The 16443-nt window shown below is 45.1% G+C and overlaps 1 protein-coding gene across 1 annotated transcript in view; it reads right to left on the bottom strand.

Annotated features, from left to right (window-relative positions):
* NUGGC (nuclear GTPase, germinal center associated) overlaps nucleotides 1-12206 on the bottom strand; it is a 41317-nt gene extending 29111 nt beyond the window's left edge. The window contains exons 1-6 of the mRNA XM_079927772.1: nucleotides 12056-12206; nucleotides 8236-8340; nucleotides 7517-7625; nucleotides 6250-6472; nucleotides 5557-5787; nucleotides 2825-3034 (exon numbers count right to left, since the gene is read on the bottom strand). Of these exons, the coding sequence (XP_079783898.1) occupies nucleotides 2825-3034; nucleotides 5557-5787; nucleotides 6250-6472; nucleotides 7517-7625; nucleotides 8236-8340; nucleotides 12056-12098 (921 nt within the window). The 5' untranslated portion in view covers nucleotides 12099-12206. The remainder of the gene's footprint in view (nucleotides 1-2824; nucleotides 3035-5556; nucleotides 5788-6249; nucleotides 6473-7516; nucleotides 7626-8235; nucleotides 8341-12055) is intronic.
* Nucleotides 12207-16443: the final 4237 nt, after the last annotated feature.

Raw genomic sequence — 16443 nt, 5'->3', positions numbered from 1 at the left:
CTCTTAATGGTTTTAGTGTAGGGAAGGTACTGCTGGGCAGCTGGGGAGGTGGGGGCGAGGCATCGTGTTCTGTTCTCCCTGGAAGGAGGGGTGTCTTTAGTAACTTCTCATGAGAGGATATCACAAAACCACAAGCGCGGAGGGGAGCTGCGACCAAGCAGAGCAGGCCGGGAGCCATCACTTCGCTTCAGCCCCACCTCCTCAGAGCTCCTCTGTTCTGAGCAGCCTTTGATACGGTGCCCAGTGTATCTGAACTGGCAGCAGCCACGGCTCCATCCTGTGAGAGAGGCCGGCCACCTCCTCAGGCTGTCGCTCCCTGGGACTGGCCTGGAACTAGAGGAGGTTGGCGATTCCACTCCCAGAGCTGAAACCCTGAAGAAACAAAGGCTCTCCCGGCCAGGCCTGAGCAGACCACCAAGGGTGAAGGATGCTGGGACTGCCTCCCCCTTAAAGAACTGTTAGGGGATGTCCTGGGGGGTGAGAGACAGAGCCTCAGCTGGAAAGGCAGGAACCTGCTCTCTGGTTCAAATTCTGCCACTCGGTAGATGTGTGGTCTTGAGCAAATGACTTCCCATCTCTCAGCCTCCATTTCCTTATCTGTAAAATCAGGGCATAGGCTGATCATCTGTCAGCTGTCATCCTGATCTTTATCTGAAACCACAGTCACAAAGCTCCCCGGCCCACTGTCATTCATTTAGCGCAAATCTGCTGAATTTAAAGTCTACCTGTAACAGAGAAGCAGTGGGCCCGCGGCGAGTTTTTTGGCAGTCACTGCACTGATCGTGACTCACAGACACTGGCCCTCCTTCCCAGTCTCTTCCGGCTCTGGTCCTGTGCCCCGTGTTCCCTCCCACCCTGCACTCCTGAGCTCCTTCTAAGACGCCCTTTCTCTCTCTATCACTCACCCGAGTCCCTCCTGTCCTTCGAACTTCCCCAGGAAGCATGGTGTTAAAGCCCACCCCACCTTTCCCAGGCTTGGCTTCTGCGCCTCTCTCCATCCTTCCCCCGCGCCCTCAGCCCTCTGGGCTCCGCAAGTGCTGCAAACGGTGCTCGGGGTCCCGCTCCCACCTGCCTCCTCCACCTGGGGGAGGCTGAGCATCTGTATCCACTCCACTCTGAAGCCTCACCCACCTCCCACATGAAGTCATCACCTTGTGCTCTCATTTTTAAGTAACGGGGTTTGTTCATTAGTGTATTTCATTCCCTCTGGACTACGAGCCTTCCAAGGGCAAGGACTTTGTCTCCGTCCGTCCAGAGCCTATCATAAAATTGAGGAGATGCTCAGTGGCTATTCGTTGAAGGAATGAGCTCTCTGGTTGGAGGTGATTTCGACTTTTGAGAGCTCATAGCTCCTTGTGCTTCTCTTACATCATTTTCTGCCACGTATTTTGTCATCTGCGTGTTTCATTTCTCCTAGTAGACTCTAAGCCCCTTGAGGGAAGGCTCCGCTTCGCATTCACATTGTTTTATTTTGTTTTCGTCTTTTTAGTTGTAAAGATAATACATGTTCAGGCAAAATATACAAACAATACAGAGGTGTCTGTAGTAAAGAGCGGTAGGAGACACAGAAGCTGCTGTTAACAGTTGGGTATGTATCTTACCAGAAGGCAGGATCTGACTTTTGCCATGCATTTGCAAACATTACACACGCACACACTTCTTAACATAAAAGGTCATGTTCTGTATCTGTTCATTCACTCTTCATTTTGTGTTGTTTATCGTGTAGGATATAGTAGAGGTTGACAGCAGAGAGGCTCTTGAGCCTTCTTGCATGGGTTATGAGCTATAAAATTAGCTCAGCTCTCATTATTATTAGCTATAATCTTTGCATCCTCAGTGCTTAGTACATAGTCTTACATATTGTATGTGTCTGATGAACAGAAAGCAAATTAACAAAGAGATAAATTCTTAAAAATCCCCCAGCCTCTAATCACTAGGTGCAGCTCAAACTGCCCTAATGCTTAACTCTCTGGCTGCGGACACATCTGGGGGGGGCCCCCGATCATCTTATGCTCCATTTGCTGGGAATTGAACTCCTACCCACTTTCATCTCAATGACCCCCTTCGGGCACAGCTGACTACACTAGGGATGGATACTTAATCCAGAGAGAGTTGATCCTTAGCTGGGTGGTAATTGATCAGACTTTCCTTCTGAGGAATCTGAACTAAAAGACATAGAGACTATAGTCAGACAGTGAGAGGCACAGGAACAGCAGTGTCATTCAGAGACGCAGCTAAGGCGGTCCTGTTCCACAACATGGGCGCTAATGGCTAAGGGAGAAGCAGGACTCAGCTGACAGATGCACAAAGAGAAACAGAGTCACAAGAGACCAGGCAGAGGATGAGCGAGAAAATAGCTGCTTCCAGCCTGATAGGTGGGCCTGGGGCCTGGCTGTGTCTCGTGAGATCCTTTGATAGCCTTTTGATTAACCCTTCTTGACTTGGGATTTGCTTTAGTGAGTTTCTCTTCCCTACAACCAAACATGGGAGCAGCCTCCTGGTTCCTTGGTGCGTGGCTATTGGCTTCTCTGCTTTGTACCCAGATCTGGACCTCCCTCTCCTGCTCTGTCCTTGTTTCCTCTGCTCACTCTTGGACAACTTTATTGCTGGCCCTTTTCATCTGTCACATACTCATGATTCCTCCCTCCCCAGTTTCTCTGGCCAACCATATCCTGCCATGGCCCTGAGGCTTAGAACGTGGAAGAATTTAACGCCGATGAGCTCATAAAATCCTGTAAGCGGAAAGCAGAGCATTCTTTGCTGCCTTAGAAAGGGTGTTGGAGTTGAGGAGAGAAGGGAACAAAGCTGTATGAAAGAGAATCACCTTTCTCCACATCTCGTCCCTCTTGCTGTTGAAGTCGCCTGTGCCTGGAATGTCCACCAGCACAACGCCTTCTGGAATCAGCTCCGATTTGGGAAGAGTCACTTCCACCAGCTTGATCAAGGGCCAGATTTGTGTCTCAGCTGATCCTTCATCCCAGCCTCTCCTCTGAGTCCGGATGTAGGGGTCCAGCTTGAGAGACAGCTCTCCTGCCTGAGGAAGAGGGACAGGTGACAGGTCACACACACCAGACATTCTCCCAGCACGTCTACCCTGAATGGGCTGTGACTCAGGTTCACCGAAGGTCCACCGAGAAACGTGAAAAGCAGCACCTGGGCAACAGGCACCAGGAGGCCTCAGATCCAGCCTGGAAGGGTCTAGACTCAGAACCAGAAAGGATACTGGAGATCAGGAAGTTCAAGTTCCTTAACTGACAGATGCAGAAAACAAAGTCAGTTAGAACAGGGCTTCAGGAAAGTTATAGCTTCACTGGATAATGAGTGTATCTTCTAAATTCCATTCCAGTTCTAAAATTAATGGAAGTCATATGCAATATTCTAAATTTGAGAGAGAGAGGATTCTTCCCACATGGTTAATGTGAGCATGTTCATTACCAGAAAGCCCTGACTGTGGAAAATGGATAGTGAGATGGTGACCATATTTTCCAGATGGAAAATTGAAGTTGATCTTCAAAAAGATTTTAAAAATTTATCTTCCAAGTACCAAAAAAATATATTGACATATAGGCATTTCCAGGATGTTTTCATGATGGTGGGTGAGATGGGGGATCACTCTCAGCCTGTTGTTTTTCACGAAACGTATCTTGGTACAATGACATCTTCATGCCAGCTACCATGGCAGCGAATCTCTATGGGATACTTCAGGGGAGAGAAGATTTGGGATGCACGGTGGTCATTGTTAATAAATATCTACAGAATGGTCCTGAAAGAAAGATCAAGTAAATTCTTAAGAGAGTTGAGATTAAGTCAGAGGATTTGTTGCAATCTGATTTAATTGCAGGGTAGGGAGTAAGAGGTCTCATCAATTCTGATCGAATCACAAGAAATTGTGAGAGAGGAAATGATAAAAGTTCTTTAAGATATTTTGATTAAAAAATAAAGGAGATACAAAAAGAGCAACATAAAAGAAAAAGCATGGGCTTTCTGTAAGAAGAGGGCTCCACTCAATAAACTGGTGGAGGCGAGTCATTCTGGAAGGGAAACTCAGATTCCCTCACCCCAGCCTACAATCCCTGACCCAAACTCTGAATTTGTGCCCTCATTCATGGAGATGTTAATTCTGTTCCTCTTGTTTCAATGGGTAGATTCGTAACACCGGGAAGGGATATTTCTAAATACAGAGTAGTGAAGAAATGAATATTATATTGATACCTTGGTGTAAGTTGTGTGTATTCAGATAAAGTAACCAGTTTTATCATCATTATGTTTCTTTGGACGTGCTCGGTCTATGTTTTAGATATTAGGAGCATAATGCGTTTTAACTATAATAGCCATTTAAATATAAGAAATGGCTACTACATTTGTTCCATTTTCTAGTTATTTAAGAGCTAAGTGCCTTGAAAGGTTTAATTCATTTGACTTCTAAGTATGCCTGGTCAAGTATTTCAATTTTTTTGAGAGAATCAAATATATTAAATTTGAACTATAAAAAGAAATGTTGATTAATTATGTAAGTAGCATTAACTTTGAAAGGAGGCTTTTCTATGGTAAACTTAGGAGATAACTGAACATTAAATTTTAGAACAGGTGTAAGTATTGTTCTTGTTTTATATAAAAATTGCCAGATTTACAAATGGAATAACAATATATTAAAGGGAATTTTCAGATGCAAGAAACACTAGGTTTTTAAATGTACAACATTAATAAATTACATATTAGTTGCCCGTGTATTCTGGTTTAATTTAAAATTGAATTTTAATTTTAATAAAATGAATATTGATCATAAAAATGAAGAGGGCATTGTTCTACTAGGTGCACATCCTGTATCCATCCTGCCCTTCACCTGCACCAGCAGCATCCTATGTGTTTATTGGGGAAGGCAGTGGATTGAGATTGGTCTCAGCCAATCTTGGCAAGTCTGCTTCTTGTTTTTTCTAGACTCTCCTTCCGCTCAGAAAGGCCATGTGACTCAGTTCTGAACAAGAAAGTCTACATGGAAATTTGTTGGGTGTGTTTCTAGGAAAACTTTTACTTCCCAGTGAAAGAGGAGATGTGGTTGGTGCCACCTTTTTATCCATGTCTTCCTCCCATGAAGCTAGCTGTGAAGTCCAGCACTTCAGTAGCAATTTTGTTACAATGAGGCAACAGATGTGGAAGGTCAGGGGAACCAGAGGCATGCGGCCATGGTTGAGCCACTGAACCAACCCACAGACCCAACTGCCCCCAGACTCCTTATGTGAGAAAATGAATAAATCCCTATTTGTTTAAGCCATTAAAAATTGGGCTTATTTTTTAAATTATTTGCCACTAAAAGCATCCTTAATTAATCTTCAAGTAACTGTAAATAGCCTTTCCTGTGAACAAAAACTCCCCATTCAGACACTAAAAATTCCCATTTGACAGCCATAAATAATGAAAAACCACTTTCTCATGGATACTTCTGATTTTGGTATCAACTTATTTCCAATAAGAACACTGTGTCTTGCACAAATCCCCTAAAGGGATTCAACTGTTATCCTTGAGACTCATGAAAAAATAAAGACGTCCTGAACCCACCTCTTCCGCCTTGAGGGTGATGACTCTGGAGGTGGGGATCTTTCCTTTGGGCTTTGCCCTTAGTAACTCCTCATAGCTCTTCCTTTCCACCCCGTTTCCATAAACCATTTGTAGCTTCCAAATGGCTTCCTCCACCGCATCGTCCCTGTCCCAGGCATCCTCTTCTTCTCTGCCCAGCTGCTCAGGCCTGTGCAGGAGTTTCGTCAAGTTCTTCAGCTCCTGCTTCCACTCCTGCCAAGGCAGAGTGGGGGCCAAAGCCCCCCAGGACACAGATACAGAAGACACTGACAAAGAGAGAAATCCATCGTCCCTGTGGAGGGCAGGGGGCTGCATACCCGGGAAATCTAAAATCACCTAATCCCGTCAGGGATCATCTAATCCAACCCCGTTGTTTCGTCCATGAGGAAACAGGAACCCAAAGAGGGAAACATCCTGCCCAAAGTCCCATAAAGAGCTGAGACAGGACCCACTAGAACCCCCATCTTGTTCTGTTGGACTTTCTCATTCTGTACTGTGTTCTTTTCGTTTAACGAAGATGTGAGCTATATTTACAAGGAACATAATGTTAGTCTCTGAGAGGGGGCGGGAAAGAAAGAAAAGGAAGAAGGAAGAAAGAGAAGGAAGGAGGAAGGAAAGGAGGGAGAGAGGGAGGATAACAGGGAGGGAGGGAGGGGGGAGGGAGGCAACACTTACCTGGTTGGAGAGTAGGTGGATTTTGGCTTCATACTGCTCACAGCAGCCTGAGCTCACTTGAACAATACAAGATGTACATATACTTTCTCCAGACACTGGCAGAAACATGGCTTGCTGGATGATGGCATTGATCAGGGAGCTCTTCCCAGCCCCAGTGCTTCCAAATAATCCGATGTAGATTGGGTCCAGTGACGGTTTTTCAATCAAGGCAAGAAACCTGTTTCTAGATCGATTTAAAAATGCTCATTGTCACAGTCATCGAAGCATAGTAGGGAGATCATCAGAACAGAACACAAAACAACTGAGTTCTAGGGGCTTCCCTGGTGGCACAGTGGTTGGGAGTCCGCCTGCCGATGCAGGGGATGCGGGTTCGTGCCCCGGTCCGGGAGGATCCCACGTGCCGCGGAGCGGCTGGGCCCGTGAGCCATGGCCGCTGGGCCTGCGCGTCCGGAGCCTGTGCTCCACAACGGGAGAGGCCACAGCAGTGAGAGGTCCGCGTACCAAAAAAAAAAAAAAAAAAAAAACAACAACTGAGTTCTAATCCTGGGCAAGTCACCGCATCTTTCTGAATCTCCGTTCTCTCCCTGGTCAAAGGGGAATATTCATCCCTGTTTACTATACAGAGTTGTCATGAGGATCAAATGAGATTATGCAAAAAATACTTGGTAATGATAACTCTACACAAACTCTACAATGTCTATATAAATGTGAGGTCTCCTTGTTTGTGTTCCATGGAAATTATATAGTCTTGATCTTAGAAATAAAGTTTATGCAGAGGTGAAGTGTTATTAGGAGCATCATGAAGAGTCTTACTGGGCGGGAGATGCAGCCTTGACACCACTCAAGTCCTTCTAGTCAGCTGGGCACAGGCCATTGAGGGCACAGGCTCAGAGTCCCACAGCCTGGGCTGGATTCCAGGCCCTTTCACTTACCAACCGTGTGACCTTGGTCAATGTCTTGGCCTCTCAGAGCCTCAATTTCTGCAAAATGGGGGTGATAATAACGGCTCCTACTTTATAGGGGTATTGGGACCCTTAAACGAAATTTGATATATATAAAGTATCTAGCAGATCACCTAGCAGCAGTGACAGCTCAATGAATGGTAACTATGGGAAATAACAATAATGGCCCGTAGCTACAGAACTTGTTGGCTTTCTTTGCTCTGTTTTTAATTGAAAATTCCCTTTCATTGTTGGAGAAAAGCATCTACCACCACCTAAGGAAAGACATCCAAGTAAGATCTGATGGTAGCTGATGTCAGACTCACATGAGGTACTTGACACCATTAGGGATGCTGTCATCCAGGAACACAGACTGAATGAGTTTCTGGTAAGTGTTGCTCAAAACCCTTCTGGTCCGTGACTCCAGTTTTTCATCTGGAATCAATAGAGATGTATTAGCTGGGGTGTACCTGGCAGGGATCAAGTACTTGGTCTCCACAAGAGGAATCTGCTCAATATTACAGAGAAAGGAAAAAAAGAAAAAGAAATGAAAAGCCAATTAAACAAGAGAACAAGTTATCTGACATAAGAGATGATAGCTTGTGGGAGAGCAATCATTGATAATGAGGGCATCCCATGAAGCCAGCCTGCTCTGAGGCTCAGTGTAACGGAAGTCACATAGGCTTCACCATGGGCTGTAGCCCTTCTAGATTCTTCTCTCCTGTGGTCATAAAAAGAAAAAAAACAATGCAAGGACATCATATAAATGCCCATGAAAGAACCAAAACAACCATTTTCATTCACAGTTCTAATCAAGAAGAGATTATTTTTGTAGCAAGCCTCCTATCCAGATTCTGAGAGATAGACTGTCCTATTACATTATCTCTGCAGAGACTAGGAGGCCTCCTTTTTTGGATCGGGATCATTCGGAGATGTCCCATCCTGCTTCTCAATGTAACCTCCTCTTCCTTTGAGCATGTTAACACATTTGGAAAAGAACAGAGCCACGTTAAAACAAGTGGCAGAGCCCTTTCAGGACACTCACATTCCCTAAGGGCGCTTTGTTCCACAGAGGGAAACGCTCGGAACCGCTGGTCTCCATCTGACCGTCTTCTTTTTTTCATGGGTTCTTTAAAGAAATCATCATCAACTAGGGATAAACAGAGGTTATATAAAATTATAGGTCTTGGGGGCATAGTATACGGTTGACCTTTAAACTATACGCAGATTTTTGACTTCGAAGCAGGGTGGGCGCTCTAACCCCTGTGTCGTTCAGGGGTCACTGTGTTTGCCTGACCTCTATCGATACACAAACCCAAAGAGTCTAGGAGCACCCCTGCCAGCCCTGGATGTCCGGGAGCTCATTTCAGAAGCAGCCCTGTTGGGCCATTCCTAATTCCCAGAGTCCCAGGACTCTGCATCTAGTTCCAAAACGCAGAGTCCAACGTATGTCCCCAGAAGATAAGTTGAAGTGACATGAAAAGTTCCTGTTTGGAATCCTGAGAAGACAAAATGGCTCCATATTCTTCACCAAGTGCCGAGAGTGTAAAGAGAAGCCCAAGACGGCTCAGCGTGGGGTGGAGAAAGGCCCCTGGGAGATCTTTTCAAACAGGGAAATTGATTGGGAGCAGAATCAGAGGAAAGAACAGGCCACGTGACCACGGCAAATCTCTTCTTCTCCCGGAGCCTCAGTTTCTTCATCTGTAAAATGAGTCGGCTGACAAAAATATCAATATAAGTAATACAAGAGTTTTGGAGGGTGCCCTCCCAGTGGACATCCTTCAGAGATTAAACTGGGGGGCTTTCCCCCCGCTTCCTCACTGAAAGACATTAGCAGCCGCTTCCTTACATGGGCGAGAAAAAAAAAAATTGCCAAGAAGCAAATCTTTGCGGTTCTGCAGAGATTTATTCACTTTAGTGGCTTCCATCAGTTATGAAGTGAAGAACTGGAAGGGTCCATAAACCTCAGGAAAGGGTGTAACCAAAACTGTGTGTTTGGGTGAGTTTTAGAAAACACTCCCCCGGCAGGATTCACCTGGTTAGAAAGGGGCAGTAAGTGGGGTCTTTGGAGTCAAGATTGTTGGAAATGGTTCTAACCCAGTGCCCCTGGGGCTGGCGTGGGCCTTAGGAAACGGCCATGAGGTGACCTGGAAAAACAGGTGACCCCAAAAGTCATACTCTCTAAGCTCATAAAAGGGCGTGAGGCCTCCAAACCGAACATGACACAGGGTTCATATTCCTTCAAGAACCACAGAGAGGGAGTTTCGCTCAGGGACCCAGGGTGGCAGCCTGAGCTGAAGGCCCAGCCTCTGCCACTGGCCTGCAGACGCGGGTCTCCCAGATAACTCAGGCGGCATCGGCCTCGCATCTTCCAGCACAGATTCTGCTGTGTTCTGGAGCCAGTTCACACCCCACAGAGTACTGCAGCACGGCCTGAGCTGTCTGCCAAAGCCGGAATCTCTGCACCCTCATGCTCACACAGTGACAGAGAGCTGAGAGAACTTGTCCTTAGACCCTCTCTCTCAGACATTCTAACTTTACGAGTGAGCTCCGCTCAAAGAAGTTATCCTGGCTCAGTCTAAGGACTGCCTTAGAAACAACCAAGGGGTTGCTGGCTCAGTGGCTATGCCGGAGTGGAATGGGCAAAGAAGAAAGAAAAACATGCCACTAGTTAGGGAGTTGGGGATGGACATGTACCCACTGCAGTATTTAAAATGGACAACCAACAGGGACCTACTGTATAGCACAGGGAACCCTGCTCAATCTTACGTAACAACCTAAATGGGAGAAAAGAATTTGAAAAAGAATAGATACATGTATCTGTATAACTGAATCACTGTGCTGTACCCCTGAAACTAACACAACATTGTTCATCAGCTATACTCCAATATAAAATAAAAAGTTAAAAAAAAAGTGGAGCCAGATAAGGTTTTCCAAAGTCCCCAGATTATTTGATTATAATATGCAAATATCAATAGCTAACTTTAATAATTTAGCTTAAGTAAGGGAATACACTGTAGGTTAAACTTTTGAACCTGGATATTGATAGTAGGGGGGTGACAGAATCACAGGATTTTACATTGAAAAACAATGTAAAATATGTATGAATTGAGATGTAGAGTTCCAGAGAGATCAAGTGACTTGTTATAACGGGCACAGAGCTGGCAAATGACACAGCAAGAACAAAAAGCCAAGGATGTAAACTACAAGTCCAGTGTTTTTTGACGCACAATTACAGTCTTAATACTTTAAATCATTATACATTATGGTTTAATATTGTGGAAGATGTTTGTAACTTATTCTTCTATTTTATCCATGATCTCAGAGTGTGGAAAAGAAAAACATTTAGAGTTATAAATATGTCATGACTGAAGCTATCAAGTGAAATTCTAGAAAATCTGCCAATAAGTTTTAACAAAATAAAGCAAATAATTTTTAACCATTAAAAAAAAGACAAAAAAACCAGCATGCAACTTGGGCCCCTAGGCCAGAGGGCAGCTGAAGAACAATTTAGTACATGTTATAAACGGTGTCTTGGAATTCCAGTGTGTTTCCACCCTGCCTGTGGAAAGAAAGTAAAAGGATGGAGGGCCTTGATCTTGACCCTGTAACTCGGGAACTCTTCTGTGTAAACAACGTTTGCACAGTATCTTAGCCACATGTACAAAAGAGTCTCAGTACAGCCCATGTATCCTGGCCTTTATTTCAATTTTGTAAAAACTGGCAATTAATCTGATCAAAGTTTGGAAGCTTATTTCTCAACTAAAGCAAACGCTGAGAAGTCAGATAAAACAGCAAGGTTTTAAACTTTTCCTTCAATTTCTAAAATGAAAAACCACGTGGAAAGGAAAAAAGTACTTCATCTGGGATTTAAACCACTTAAGGGTAGTGGTTTTATATTAAACTGTAACCGGAATGAATTGGTGTGAACTGGCCACATTCATTCGTCCCTGTAATTGCTCAAGCACTCCCTCGCCTTTTCCAGCATTTTACACTGATTTATTCGAAGGAAGAGCAGAGGGGTGAGTAGGAGCAATCCAAAGAAGTCTACCTTAGTCTCTGCTGCTGTTGCTTCTTGTTGCCACAAGGTGTCGCTTTTGACAACTGCTCTCAATACAGGCTCTGTGTTGATCCAGACCGTTGCCAGCACCTGCCGCAGATCTTCCCAGCAGAACGCCCCATGCCTTCAGGGCTAACCTCAACCAAGGGGTCCCCAAAGTTGCAGTTCCTTCAGTTTTCATGCCCAGCCACGTCTCAGATGCTAGCACTACCCCACTGACCCAGAAACACTGATCCCTTGCCCTTAAAGGAATTCATCCCCAGGAGTGAAGCAATTTTTCCTCTTCAATTCTCAAAACACGAAGGATGTGATACACCCTGCTTTCTGCACATAGGAGTTACTCGCCTGCATCTTCCGAGGGACGGTTCCCTCCTTGTCTCCGGGGGCCCTACACCCAGCCTTCTAGGAAGGGGGGCCACCCTCACAGATTCCAGTGTTGTTCACCCTAAAACTCTCCTTCTAAGGAAAGCACCTGCAGTGATTCCAGGGGCTCACCTTGCCCGTTCTGAGAGGGCTACCCCCAGAAAACCCAAGATGGTTTCCTGGAACCTTCTTTTAAAGGAGGGGGGTCACAAATGTAATTGCTGGTCAGACAACCCACTGTACTATGAATGGGGTATTTTAGTTGTTACTGAAATAATTGATGTCCATTCACTGTTAAAAATGTGTCGTGAGAAAGCAGCTTCTGAATAAAGAGCAAGGAACAATGACTGTAGTTCAATACAGTCTCAACTCATTTGCCCTTGATTATATAATGGTAAATAGTTCCCATTCATTTCATCAGGTGATATTGTAGGGATGTTACCTGGATGTGGCTCCTGACCCACACAATCTTCAGTTTCTGGCATTTCCTGTTGTGTAATCACCTGCTTTTGTCCACTTAGAGCGTCAGCCTGAAAAAAAATGCACGCAAAGTACAAGGGTGGAGGTGGGAGGGGTAGACTGCAGAAATTGTAAATTCAAAGCAAAAAACCAAAAATGACGTGTAATTTTGCTTACGCTTTGTCTCCCCAGGTAGATCCCAAGCTTCTAAAGGGTGGTGGCCATTCTAATTTATTTTCAAATCCATCACAACAGCTAATTCACTACACATTGGTTTAAATATGACAAAAATCCATGTTTGACTATTGGTTTTCAACAGTAGCTCTATCCGTAGAACTTTAAACTGAAAAGACTGAGATCTTTAAGGCAACTCACTCTGAAAAGAGAATAAACCTCTAGTGACCAGACCCTTGAAGGTGAAGTTATATAGCTTTGCTGCTTTGGGAGACATCGGCACCCCCATCAGGTAACCCTTGAACTCCTTTGCCAGTGATGTCGAGTCCCAGGAGGTCTCAGCATGTGTCTGGGAGTTGGATGGAATATTTGATACTCCTGGGACCCCCTGGAGTTGCCCTGAGTGGGGGAGGAGAGGTGCAACAACTAGGGTCTCTGGATCTTCCTCACCAGCCCACCCAACACTTCAATCAGGAAGACACCCCTACTGGGGGCTACGAGAAGCTCCGCCTCATGGAGCATCTGCGGGTGGCGGGGTGGGCGGACAGAAGGAGAAGCCCCTCCAGAAGAAGGGCCAGATCCAACCTGTCTCTAGTCCCGGGCACACAGGGTTGGGCACAGAGGGAGAAGTGGGTCCGTAAAGGCTCAGAACAGTGGGCCCTGCTCCCCTGGAGTTTCTCTGTCCCCACACGTTGAGGAGAATCTGAGGGACACAAGTTGGGCGGCATCTGTGCTGCTTCTCCACTTCTGATGTTGCTACTTGGATCACTCAGCCGCGTAATTCAAAAGCAGAGAGTCACCAGCCCTTCTGAAATATGCAAAAGCCCACCTGACCTGTCAACCCCGACTAGACCCACAGGCCGTTGGTTGTGGAGACGGTGCCTCGTTTACATATTACCCCCAAACGAAACTCACCACTCATCAGTCGAAAGAGCCTCTTACTCTTAGTTTGCATCATGGGTATCAAACCAAACAAATGGATTCTGTACTTGCTGGGTTTTTGTTGAATGTGGGGTGAACCGTACTATGTACAAGGTCCTGAGCCTTCACTAGAGCTCCTCATATCTCCGTTCTTCCTCTTGAGGCTCCCTCTCGGACCACCCCAAACTCCTAGCGGTCCTCCGAGGCAGGGAATCCAAGAAGAAACATACCCTTCCCCTCTTCTTCCTGGTGAATTCCTACTCTTTCTTCAAGATCTTGTTTGAGTATTTCCTCTGTGCAACTGTGTCCTGATTCCATTCATTCCCTTCTTGTGTCACCACTGCTCCAAGGACATCTGTGCTATGACGCTTGCTATGCTTCCTTTATGTCTCTTCCTCTTTACTGAACCGTGAGCTATTTCAGGTCATAGTGCATTGATTTCAATGCTGCATTTCTATCATGAAGTGCAATGTCTGATAATAATGCTGGATGACTGAATGAAGGAAATAGTGGTGGGAAGCTTTTGATGAGATTCTATACCGAAGGATGTTTTAAAATCAAATTCATTTTGATAGGACTGCTCCATAGAAACTGAGAATGCTTAGCTTGAGGAAGGGAAGACACAGGCTAAGGCAGAAGACAGGGAGAGGACTTCGTAGTGGTCTTCAAATACTTGACCTTAGAGCTGCATATAAGAGACGGAAGATGCATGTTTCCAGGGGTCCCAAGCAGGGAGAACTAGATCCATTAGGTGTGAAGTATAAGAAAGCACATTTATGCTGAACATTCTCTGGTAGTCAGAGTTGTCCAAAATGGAACGTAACAAATTTTCTGCCCCAGAGTCTAAACCTTTACTGATACAGCAACCTAATAATAGCATTGGACTAGATGGATTTTAAGGCTTCTTTAAATCCCAAGATGCTGTGTTCTTGCTTGAAATGGCCACCAGTAAAGCTGGTGGTGGGAGGGCTCTACGAGGTCACTAAAATTCATGAGAGTTTCCTGATTGGAAATGCTGAGTTAGAAATGCTAAACCGCATCAAAACCTAGGCGGGTTAGGAGGAAAAAATATGGTAATGTCATCAATAACTTTAGATGAGGAACTGGGAATTGCCCCTCAGAAAGAGATCTGTTGTTTTCTGAAGACAGCAGCTCCATGAGCCATAGTCACACAGAATATTAGGCATCATATCACATTGGGCACTGGAAACAAAACAACGTGTGTGGTCCTCCCAGGGGCAGATCCACTGTAGACCTTCAGGACAGCTTATTCTTCTAGTCAAATGCCAGGAACAGTTAGAGAAGCCGGATGAAGCCCCAGAGAACTAACAAGTTGATAAGTGTTACCACCATTTGAACACTGAGATTAAGGCCCTTCAATCCAAGACGGAAGAGGGCCTGGAGTACAAGCAGACGTGTTCGCCAAATTCTAGAATATGGGCAGTTTGGGGCTCCCCAGGGTCACAGGACTTTACTGATTAAATCAACAGTGCACAGTGGCCAGCAAGGGTTATTGGCATGTAACTGTCTGGGGTTAGATTGAGTTTAGCTGCTTGCAATGCAGACACCAAACCATGAGCCTCACACTATAAAGCATCTATGGTACCAGTATAGGAGTCATGTGTGACCCCTAAATGAAATTTGGAGAAACTGGAAATTATTTGAGTTGCGGTTGTGGTGAATTCTGCTTCATTTATTCCTTCTGCCAATGTTCCAACACGGGCAGAAAGGGCCCATTTGATTGATAAACGAAGACACCGGAAAATGGAAAGGGATCGTTTACTAAAAGGCTGAAGAGGCAGAATGAAATAAATGCCAAGCACTTACAAAGGAAAACCTATAGACAAACATATCAATTAATAGGAGATAGTGTGGTATAGCCCGTCAGTATATAGCCATTGAGTTAAACTAAATGATATGGTGGGAAGGGCATTAAGCTTGAAATCAGGTGTGGCAGTTTCCAGTTCGGGCTTTGCCGAAATCAAAGGCGTCATAGGACTTGAGACCCATCGTTGTACCACCCTGGGCCTTAGCTTTCCCATCTATAAATTGAACTAGTCCTTAAGGTGCGAATGTTCTCTGATTTAGCTGGGAGCCAAAAGGATTAAGTTCTTATTTTGAAACGTCACTTGCCATGGAAAGCAAGATTGTACCAATAACTAGGGCTCCTGTGTCATCAAAAGCAGCACAGCTGAGATTACGGTCATTTCAGGTTCATTTTGCTTTGAAGAGCAAAAGACCCATAGTCCTTCCTCAAATTATGTTGGGCTCCACTTTCCACCAAAGAGAGGTAGCCACGATGGTATATTTTGTGAGAATTTATTTCTGTAGAGAAGCAGTTGAAAACGTCCTAATGTATTGCTCACACGGGCAAGCTTTTTACGTGTGGTTTATTTCACTTGTATTTCAACTGTGTGGTTAACAGTTACGTTTTTCTCTTAGTACTTATTTACATTTGTGTGCACTGAGCCTAAGAATAGCATCTTTTAAATGAGACTCTCTGCATATGTATCTAAATGTGGGAAGGTTGCACAGAACCAGTTTCCTGTCAAATAATTGTGACTATTGACACTTTTTCTTGCTTCTCTTGCTCTCCTTTCCTTCTGTTTGTGTTTGCTTACTGCCTTTTTTCTTAAGAGAACATAACAGAGGTGACACAAATGCAATGGTCACTCCTATACTAGAACAGCTTCATGTAGTGGAATTAAATAATGCTCTTGAGCCCCATTCTACAGACTTGGACACTGAGGCCCAGAGAAGAGAAGGGACTTGTCCAAGGTAACGTAGTGAGTCTAAGTTCCATGTTCTCTTCATCCCACCAAGCAGCCTCTAAGTGGTACTATTTAAACAAAGTCTCCGGAGCTTAAGAGTAGGAGAATGAGGGAACAGTGCCCACAAATGAGGGGCTCTCTCTAATGCATGATGAAGGCATTCGGGGAGTGAAGGCTGTTGAGTAGCAGGGAGAGTGGGAACTTGATAAAAATTGTGCGTAGGGGCTCCAGCTGAAGCTACTGTCTGCAAATTCTTCAATGCCCTCAGAAGAAAACAAGCCAGACTGTGTGCGGGGTGTGTGCGTGTGTGGTGAGGTGGGGGACGAGTAGTACATTTCACTGCCTTCCGTCCGTGTCCGAGGCAAACTGCATGTGTTTATTAAGAATGACAAGCGTCCAGGTTTCTTCTCCTCCTTTAGTCAGAATCTCATCCCACCTTCCCTTGCTTCCCATTAACCCCTCCCGACATGATTCTTGTTTTCCTTTCATTTCTGTCCCCTACCCG

The sequence above is a fragment of the Stenella coeruleoalba genome, assembly GCF_951394435.1.
Source record: "Stenella coeruleoalba genome assembly, chromosome: 7".
Taxonomy (NCBI): Eukaryota; Metazoa; Chordata; class Mammalia; order Artiodactyla; family Delphinidae; genus Stenella; species Stenella coeruleoalba.
Note: the sequence above shows the minus strand (reverse complement) of the source record. Positions and strands in the feature narration are given on the sequence as shown.